The sequence below is a fragment of the Canis lupus genome, chromosome 31 (genome assembly GCF_048164855.1).
Source record: "Canis lupus baileyi chromosome 31, mCanLup2.hap1, whole genome shotgun sequence".
NCBI lineage: Eukaryota > Metazoa > Chordata > Mammalia > Carnivora > Canidae > Canis > Canis lupus.
This window is the reverse complement of record NC_132868.1, coordinates 9677813-9688140: the sequence shown is the minus strand read 5'-3', so window position 1 is coordinate 9688140 and position 10328 is coordinate 9677813. Positions and strand designations below refer to the sequence as shown.

Sequence of the window (10328 nt, the reverse complement as noted above, 5' to 3'; positions counted from 1 at the left end):
GTCGCTCCGCAGCGCGAGCCCAGCGCTCTGGAAGGAGCCGGCGGGCGGGATGCCAGGGATCTGGACCTTACACGGCGGCGCGGGGCAGGGCGGGCGGGCGAGCGGTCCTCGGAGGGGGGCGGGGGCGGGTGACGGGAGAAGCCCCGCGCGCTCCGAGGGGTCGCGCCCGAGCCGCCCCGGCGGCGCTGGTTTCCTCCCCGGTCCCGAGGCGCGCATGCGGCCTGGAGGTGTCCGGCCGCCCCACGGCGCGCGGCAAGGACCGCGGGGGCGGCGCGCCGCGGTCTCCAGGCCCCTCCGGGACCCGCCGGACTGGCGCGGAGCGGTTCCCTCCGGTCACAAGTCGCACACCTGCCCGCCGGGTGCGGGTCCTTCCGGGCCGGCGGGCGCCCGAGTGACGTCACCCAAGGTCCCCGCCCCCTGGCCGGCGGCTGTGGGTGTCTATGGAAAGTCTGTCACACCCAAGCCGGCAACGGAAGAGTCGCCGCCCAGACAGCACAAGGGGTGCACCTTCGAGGCTGTCGGGCTCCCGGACTCGTCCCGGGCGGGCGCCTCTCCGGCCGTCCCGGCCCGGCTCCCCTGCCCATTCCGCTCAGGCGGCGCCGCGGGCAGCCCCGGGCCGCGGCGGGGGGCGGGGCGAGCTAGGGCGGGGCGGGGTCCTGGCTGGGCGGTGTCGCGCTCGGGGGCCGCGCCGGGTCGCGTTTCTCTCCAGTGCCCGAGGCGGCTCCGGTCGGGAGAGCCTTTCGCCACCTCCACGGGGACCTCTGTGCACGGATGGACCCGCCCGGACCCGGCGGGAAGCGGCCTGGCAGGCGGCGGCCCCGGCAGCGTCAGCAGAGGGAGGACAGGGCCGAGGCCGCGGGTCCCTGAGGCGCGCGGGCCCACGGGGCCCGGCGTTGGCACCATGATGCCGGGCGAGACCCACTCGGCGGCGCCCGGGACGGCGGCGGACCTGTCGCGGTGTCAGGGCTGCGCGTCCCTGCAGCAGGTGCGGGCCTCCCCGGGCCGGGCGCGGGGCTGGGGGTCCGGCGCCGCGGCGGAAGCCCCCTCCTCCGCTCCCGCTCCCCGTTTCTGCGGCTGTTTGGGGAAACGCCTCCTCTGCTTTATTCGGGCGTGCGGCCCGGGAAGCCTCTGCCGGGATGCAGTGGTGCGGGGGGGCGCGCGAGCGGGCGCTGGGGGCCCTTCCTTGACGTACCCAGCCCCGGGGCTCCCCGGGGTGACGGGCCAAATGCCGGGGGAAGCTGCCCCTCTCTGCGACCTTTTTTAGGGCCCTGGCTCATCCGGAGATATTTGCCTGGAGGCGCGAGTGCAGGTTGGCTGGGAGGGCCACTCATCAATGAAAGGCTTGCGGTTCCCGCAAGTTTCTAGCCGCAGAATGGACCGTTGTGTGCAGCACGGAAGAGGCGTTGCTGCCGTCTGGCTCCAGGTCCTGCGAGGTAGAGGGGATAGGCCCAGGGTCTCGTTGCCGTCGGGAGTCTCTTAACCTCCAGGGTCGGTGCCTTTGACGGCAAAGAGGGACACAGCCCTGCCTGCAGGAGTGCATTCAGTTATCGCCCTTTCTGCCCAGTGGTCCGGGCAGCAGGGTCACAGGGGTGAACAGAGTGGATGATCTGCTCCTGAAAGTCAGACACGTGTGCAAATAAGACCTTAGAAGATTTTAAGTATTCCAGAGAAAGTAGAGGAGGAGTTGGAATGGGGGTCTTGGCTTTTGGGATATTCTGGGGGGACGGGAGGTGGGGAGAGCTGAATGTTGAGCACCAGAGGTGTGGGAGGACCTCCCTCCACGGACGGATTAACAGGTGGGACCCTTATGGGGTGAGGAGAAGCAGAACAGTGTGGGGTTGGTGTGAGCAGGGTGCAGAGGGGAGGGTGGCTGCCTCGATGGGACCAGGAAGGGATGTAGGCCATACACACCATCAAAATATGCTGGGCGGGCTTTTGTTTAAGTGCATTGTCTGTGAACTGATCCCAGGTGTTCTCAGTGTTGAGAGCGGGGGACATAGAAAGGGAGTCACGCACCGGCACCCTGGATGGAAGGGAACTGGTGGTAGAACTGTCCGGGCTGCGCTGTATATGCATCTGTAATATGCTTTTACTCTTTTCCCTCAAGACCCCAGGAACATGAGTGAAGTTCTCCTGAATCTGTAATAAGATTATTCTTTGTGCCAGTCTCATCCAACAAGTATTTGTAGGTCACCTGCTGTGTTTGAAGCAGTGTGATTATAGCAGCAGGAAAAGAGGCAAGCATCCTTGATCTCTTGGAGCTTCCATTTTAGGAGGTGGGAGGAAGAGACAGAGGAAACAAGTCACATGAGAAGATGATAAATATGTCAGAAATTGACCGAATAAGGTGTCAAGAACAAATGGGCAAGGAAGGGGCCACCGGCTGGTGGAATCTATGTAGGAAGTCCTGGGAAGGCCTTTCTGAAAAGGTTATATTTGAGCAAAAGGGGTGAGAGAATAAGCTCTGGAGATACCTTGGGAGCAGAGCATCGCATACAGTAGGTGTGGAGCCTGACATGGGCTTGCTGAGTGTGCTTGGGCAAAGCACGGTGGCCAGTGTAGATGTCTTAGTCTCTTCTGGGCTGCTGTAACAAAATGTCATAGACTGGGTGGCTTATGAGTCCTAGGAACTTATTCCTCCTAGTTCTGTTGACTGGGAAGTCCTAGATCCAAGCACAGGCAGATCTGGCATCTCAGGAGGGCCGGGTTCCTAGTTTGTGACTGTCTGGCCCTGTCCTCCCCTGGTGGAAGGGGGAAAGTGAGCTCTGGGGGGGGGGGGGGGTCTTTTGTAAAGAGCCCAAATCCCATTCATGAGGGCTCTGCCCTCATGACCTAATCCCCTCCCAAAGGTGTCACACTTTTGTTGTTGGCCGCCCACATGGGATTAGGTTTAAATATACAAATTTGGGGAGGGAGCACAAAAACAATTTCTAGCAGTCAGGAAGTCTGAAGAAATCAGAATGAGAAGGGTCTGAGGTGTGGGCCCTTAGAGACCACTGCAAATGATTTGGCTTTTACTCTGCAAAGGAGTGTGAGCTGTCAGAGGCTTTTGTGAAGAATAACTGGCGTGAATTATGCTTTTCAGTTGGGAATCTGGTCTTTCTCCGAAAACCTGGCCTACCCATGGTAGTCCTCATCTCCGCTAAAAGTAGCCACTGCAACTCTGGTTGTTTAGGCCAGAAACTAGGTGTCATCCTTGGTGCCTGTCTTTCTCTCACATCCTGCGTCCAGTCTGTCCGCTGATTCCCTTGACTTCACCTTCCCTATCCACCCCTCCTCACTCTTGCCCGCTGCTTCCAGCCTTGTGTGAACCTGTGTGATCTCTGGCCTAGGGATTCATGCTTCAGCCTCCAGAGAACTCCCCCTCTCTTCCACCGTTGCTGCAGTCTTGCTATTGGTTCTCAGAATAGCAGTAGGAGGAATCCTGTTAGATCCTTCGGCCAGGCGTATGTAGGTTTGTTCCACGAGGGGCAAGATTATTAGGATGGGGGCTTGTGGTCTATTCACAGGTCTTCCTCTACACTTGTAGGGCACGAGCAGCGCAGGCAGCAGTAGAGGAATGGGCCTGGCTGTGATCCAGGGAAACTGGATTTACAAAAGCAGGGCCTGCCTTCGCAGACCTCTTCCCTAGGTCAGGACACTCCACTGCATTTGGGCTTTTGCCTGGAACGTTTTTTAGGGGAAGAGAATAATTACTTAGGTGTAGAGTCTTGAACAAGTCTTTAATTTTGCAAAGGAATGCTGGAAAAATAGGTTTGTGGCACATTATTGAAGATCTTGAATAGTAACCCCCTTCAAGTTTTATAGTTTTGTCAGAAGGAGTAGAGAAAGGTTTTGCACAATTACCAGCGGTGTTTTTGGTAAAAATAGCAGGTGGCGGTGTACAGGTTGGATGAGAGGAGTGCATCTAGCTCTGGAACCTTATTTTATTAATGCACGCTCGTGATAACAAAAGTCTGGGTGAAACAAAGCTTCCTGGGAATGGGAATAAAAAAACAAAAGGGTCCAGATATGAGAAGCTACAAAGCGGATTTCAGGTCAGGGGAAGAAAAGATCCAGAGATTAAAACCAGAGTGTCTGAGAACTGGTAGAGGAAAGAGAAATAGAAACCAAGACATAAGAGGTGTTGGAAATGTGGGATTGAAGTTCTAGAATGAGGTCAGAACTGGGACTTGGGAGCTGCTTTCACATTGTGGAGCACGAGGCTTCCAGAGCACCTGATATCCTGCTCTGAGAAGACAGAGCAGGCCAGGGTAGGTCGGAGCGGGGTTCCTTGTAAGAAGTTTGTTTTGGAGGGGGGAGATAGATGGTGATAGGAGAATGAGGGAGCACGATCTGTCACTTGAAGAGATTTTGAGAAGCTTTGTGACACGTCCTGAGACTAGGTGCTGGCACTAGCAGTCGGTGAGGGAAAAGCTGCTGGCTGCTGACGGAAGGCGGGCATGGAATGGTGGGTGAGAAAGGGAAACATAAACAAGAACCCCAGGAAGTGAGGGCGGGAAAGATCGAGAACAGGGAGCAGGTGGAGATCTGTCATTCGGGGTACGTCCCTCCCCTAGGAGAGGCTACCAGGTTCCCTCCTGGAGGGACACTGGTGCCAGGGAGACTAGGGGGTGCCCTGCACAGAGACAGTGGGCCCCTGGGTGGTTTTGTCAGGCACTTGGCATCTGGCTGGAAACGGGCAGGCTCGCTGCAGGCGTCTCCCAGTTGTTGCGGCTGCACTGGGCCTGGTTCTGAACCACAGCGGGAAGCTGGCTCTGTCCCGAGCGGAGCCGTCCTTTCCTTGTGCTGGAAACCTTTTCCCTGCCCTCTTTGTTTCAGTGTTGCTGTGATGATGGTCACTCCATTTGGAAGCATGTGAATTAACTCCATGCTAGGCACCCTTTGTTTTGTCCCGCAGCTCACCTGTTGTTAGCCACCCACATGGTGGCGATGGTTGGTCCCTGAGCTCCAGCCCCGGGTCCCTGTGGCTGCTGGACTTGAGTAGTCACAGCAGAGCAGCGTGGGTTCTTCTGCGGTGGCGGAGTGCACTTGCATGCTGCTTGTGCTGGGTTGTTTTAAGTCTGCTGGCATGAGTTGCTCCATTCTGGTGGAGGAGAGGCCTTTTCTTCATGAGTTTGCTTCACTGCAGAGCACAACAGTTTAACCTTTGGGCATCCTGGTGAGAGTTGAGAGCACGTGGTTATACCCTTGACCTTGTGCCACTAGAGTAGATTCAGGGTACGTGGTGTTTGGCCATCCTTGGTGCAGACTTGAGCCTGCTACTCAACTCGTGTAGGCCTCCCCCCTGCTACTTGCCAGGGGTCGGAATTTCATCATTTGGACCCTGAACTGTGATTTTTCCTAGATGAACTGACTTGTAAATTATTCTATTAAAAGAAGGCTCACAAAGTTGTAATCCATTCGGTGAGCAGACATTTTCTGAGCATCACCGGGTCTAGGATGCCATGGCTTGTTTTGGAGTATAGTCAGGAAAGGCTTGGTGCACTTGTTCTAGTTGGGGTTCCAGATAGTGAGGAAGCTACCACAGAAGAAGCCTGTCAGTGAGTACTGTGCTGGGGGGTGTACAGGGTAGGCGGAGAGCATCTACGAGGAGCAGGGAATGAGTTGAGGTCTGAAGGATGATTCTTAGTCGAGTAAGAGGGAAGAGATGGAGGGAGTGTGTAGTGGACCGGCGGGCACCGTGTGTGGAGATCAGTGTGGGAAAAGGTGGTTTGTGATGGATGAAGCACGAAGTGTGAGGTCAGGGCAGCTGAAGATGAGGCGCGAGACTGGGGCCTGCCTTCCCAGGAGGCAGAGCCACTCAGCTTGTTTGGTGGGGAAGTGCCCTGATTGGCCTTGGAGTAGGGGGAGCATTCCTGCCTTCCTGCCTTGTTCCAGTCCACTCTGTGCCAGAGGACATCACATGGGGGTCCTTGCTACTGCTCAGGAGACACAGCTCTTATGCAGATCAGTGTAGACTTTACATAAGAGCACTGAATAAAAAGTTAAGTAGGAGGAGGAAATGTGGCATATCAAAGAGGATTCAAGCTGAACAGTGAGCCAGATCATCCCCAGCAGAGCAATTAATGGGATTAGCATGATCTTTAAAAATAATTTCTTTTGAAAGAACTTAGGACTTAAAAGAAAGTCACCAGAATAGTACCAAGAACTCTGGTATTCTCTTTAGCCCATTCACTGGGTGTTCAGATGTTTCCTCGTTTGCGTGGTCATTGGTACCCACACACTTTCTGTGCCCTGCAACACTGCAGGGCTTGTTTCCCCGAAATCTGACCCATTATCTGACAGAATGAGCCCGCAGTGCTCCAGCCTGGACCTTAGTTAGCATTGGTGCAGCCAGTCCCTCCCATCCTTGGGCCCTTCAGATTTTGCTTAGAGGCTCAGGAATCCCACTTGCTTTGCTGGTTCCTGGTCCAGTTGACGAAGTGTGTTGTAGAGCACTGTCAGTACTTCTAGCCTCCTCCAATTGAGTCTCTCTTTGCCTTTCACGTACCTGAAAGCTTAAAGAGCACAGCTTTGGCTTCTCATTGGCAGGGTCTGGAAACACTCTGGGGATCACACTGTATCAAAGAGCCCAAAACCCACCCCAGCCTCAGTGTCATCCTACTCTCCAGGTGGCTTATCACAGCAAGAGCATACATGCAAAATCAGCCAGGAGCAAAGGCCACGTGGTGGTGCCCTGAGGAAACCCAGTGAGGGTGACTGGACTCACTGAAGTTCTCCAGCAGCGGCTGTGACATGGTACAGTGTCTACTGGGGCACTGGTCTCATGCATATGCCTACCTAGCACATACCCAAACTCCAGATGCTCAGAAGGAAAGCAAGTTTGAGCATAAACCACATTGTGTAGTTAAGCATAGGGAGTCATTCTTGGCATTAAAAGAATGATGGGAACCCTCCAGAAATGCAAGTGCCCAGACATCACCAGGGGCCTACTCTGCTAGCAGGCAGACACAGCATCTCAGACCTGTATGGGCACCTTGAGGGTTGAGGGAGTGCTCTGGCCACCTCAGGAGTAGAGGCCAGAGACACTGCCAAACATTTGCACAGTGCCTAGGACAGCCACCACAAACAATCCTCCAGCCCATAGTGTTAGTGTTGAGGTTGACTTGGGCCCTGTACTTATCTGCTGTGATTGTACATGGTGTACTGACTCCTTAGTATTGCTGTTTCTCCAGATGCTCTGTCATCCCGTCTCCCCACCTCCGCCCCGGGAGCACTGGCTTGCCCCTCTGCCCCCTTGGTGCCCTGTGTGCTCAGCCCCTGTGTTGATTCCACCTCTTGGAGAAGGGAGGGGAGATAAGCACAGACTGGATTTCTTTTATTTTCCTCAAGTGCTAAATGTTGGCAGGGACATTCGGAGGATGTTGTGTGGATGACATGAAAATGGTGTGCTTTGGAGAAGGAGCAAACGGAGTAAAATGTAAAAGTAGCAGAACGTACTACTCTGGGAATATATTAGTGAACAAATGAACAAGTACAAAGTACAGGTTGAGGGACTATGCCAGGAGCCAGAGAAAAAGCGAGATGGTGTTGAGTGGGGAGGGCTGGGAAGAGGCCTGAGCGTGGCAGTAGCGGTAGCAGTGGGCATTCCAGATGAGCGTGACTGCTGGGAGAGAAGTCAGGGGAAGCAGGTCCTTGGGAGCTCTTCTGGACAGGTGTGTCCTGCACCTTGCTTCCTCCTGGAGGCTGGACAGCACTGGGGCACAGTGTGTACCCAGAGACGCACATTGGTCCCTGAGACCCAGCCTGCTGCATGCTCATGCTTCCGAGGTACGTTCAAGATGGTTGCAACCACCGCAAGCAACATTCAGACCAGATTGGAGAAAACCAAGAGGCCAAGTTATTAGGATGCTGTGGTATTTGCCCGAAATTGAGCTCTGAGAAAGAAGTCAGGGCCTTGAATGCTGTAGGAAGCCAAGACGTCGTCTGAACTTAGTCTTTTGGCTTTTCCTGCGTAATGCTATGTTTTGTGGTCTTGAATTCTTTCTCAGACATACATGAATACAGTTTAGAGAGGTAGCTAGATGTACGGGACGTGGTGAGCCAGCCCTTGGCCCCCAGCCCCACTTCTCCCTTCCCACTTTTAATGGTTTGCACTCTGTGTTTTTTAATGAACTCTGATGTCGTTAAATAATAGACTTCTGTTGCTGCTTCTTGCTTTTCAATGTAGGGCATATTGTTCAATTTCTGACTTTGGAAGGTGAACTGAGCTGTCCTACATTGTAACCCCAGCCGTCTGGAGCCTCCCTTAATGGCTCCCTCAGTCTTCTCGGCCTACATAGGATTTGCATTAAGTCATTCCTCAAAGTGGACATTGTCCCGACTCTATATGCTATTCAGAGCTATACTCTGGATAAATTATACTTACTTTTCCTTATGTGTTTTCTTCTTTCCACTGTTGAATGATGATATCTGTAATTCAACTTGCTCATCTTGAAAAGATTAAGGACTATTTACCATATGCCAGGGACTGGGTCAAGCCCTTCCTGTGGCTCATCTTATTTACTCCTGATAGCTGACCAGCTGTGCCCCTCCCAGCGCTTCAGTCTCTTTATCTGTGGAATTGGAAAGGATCTTGAAGCAAGGGGAGGCTAAACATATGCCCAAGTTTCACTCAGCCAGAAAGAGGTGGGACAAGAATTTGAATCCAACTGTGTGTGACTCTAGAGTCAGGTTTCTGGAATGTCTCTTGTGTAGTACTTTATGTTACAGAATGACATCTGAAAGCAAGGTGGAGATGAGGCCCACTAGCAAAGAACTGGAAAGAGGATGGGGAAAAAAGGGAAGAATCACTTATATTTAAAAAATAATTTTAAATGCATGGTGAACACCAACTACATTTACTTGGAGTTCTCTGTCAGAAATATCATCTCTCTCTCTCTCTCTCTCTCTCTCTCTCTCTTTTTAATATTTTATTTATTCATGAGAGAGACAGAGAGAATGGCAGAGACACAGGCAGAGGGAGAAGCAGGCTCCATGCAGGGAGCCCGATACGGGACTCTATTCCGGGACTCCAGGATCACGCCCTGGGCCAACGGCAGGCGCCAAACCACTGAGCCACCCAGGTGTCCCAGAAATGTCATCTTAATGCTTTCATTCTACCAGATATTTCTGTCAGTTTCTTCTTAAGGGAAAAGAAATTCCCTCCTCCTCAGCCTTTGGACCTGCTCTGTTCTGGGCACAGCTGCCTTCCTGGATTCCCATTTCCTCTGTCTTGTGTGCCATATCATTTGTCTGGGTTTACTCCATGGTTTTGGTGAAACATGTTCACATCCTCCAGGATTTTCCTATTAAGGCTGTCTGGGAAGTAAATTCATAGAAATTCTGGAGATAAAATGGCTGTTTTACCATCTCAGTTGATTGGTGCCTTGTACAGAATTTTACCTTGGAAATTACTTTGCTTGAAAATTTTGAAGACTTGCTTTCTCGGTCTCTAGGTTATTGTTGAAAGCTGAAGCCATTCTGATGCCACATTCTTTGTATATGAGTTGCTCGGTTTTATTTTTCTCTTGGGGTTCCTGTAGGATCTTTGCTTGTCTCTGATGCTCTGAAATTTGGTGCCGATATTCCGTGGTTTGGAGTCTGTTTCTGTTTGTGTGCTGGGACTTTTAGTTTGGAAACTTCTGGTTTCAATTCTGAGATTTCTTCTTGAATATCACAATTTCTTTGGTTATCTGTGTGTCTTTTCTATGGCTCTCTGTCTGGAACTCTTATTGCTGGGCACGTGAGATCTTGCACTGATACTCCAATTGTTTTTATTTTTCTTTGTTCTTTCTCATGTCTGTTTTGCTTTATTTGAGAAACTTTTTTTTCCCCAGTTTTATCATCAAACCTTTTGAGGTTTTTATTTTGTTTTCCTGTTTTTAATTTAGTTCTGACAGTTTTATTGAGATGTAATACACATACCATAAAATTCATCCTTTTTATGTGTACAATTCAGTGGTTTTTAGTTCACAGTTACGCAACTCTGTCATCACTTTGTAAGACACATTCATCCCGCCCCCCCCCCCCCCATGCCCCTGCCAAGAACCCTCTTAGGCATTAGCCATCATTTCCATCCACCCACCCCACCCCCCCTCCGCCCCGCCCCGTCCCTGGCAACCAACCACTAACCTCCTCTGTCTCTGGATTTGCCTGTGATGGACAATTCATATGAGTGGACTCATACAGCATGTAGCCTTTTGTGACCAGCCTCTTGCATGTATGTGATATTTCCCAGGTTTAGCCTTGTCATGCAGGTGTCATTTATTTGTTTTCATTGCTGAGATCAAATGGTATGGCTGTGTGACATCTCCTTTATCCATGCATCATTTGGTGCATGTTTA

At 52.4% G+C, this 10328-nt stretch overlaps 1 protein-coding gene across 1 annotated transcript in view; it reads left to right on the top strand.

The window, feature by feature from the left end:
- The first annotated feature begins 670 nt into the window (after positions 1–670).
- Positions 671–10328, top strand: part of ICE1 (interactor of little elongation complex ELL subunit 1) — a 58606-nt gene continuing 48948 nt past the window's right edge. Inside the window, exon 1 of the mRNA XM_072807377.1 lies at positions 671–985. Coding sequence (XP_072663478.1) covers positions 902–985 — 84 coding nt within the window. The 5' untranslated portion in view covers positions 671–901. The remainder of the gene's footprint in view (positions 986–10328) is intronic.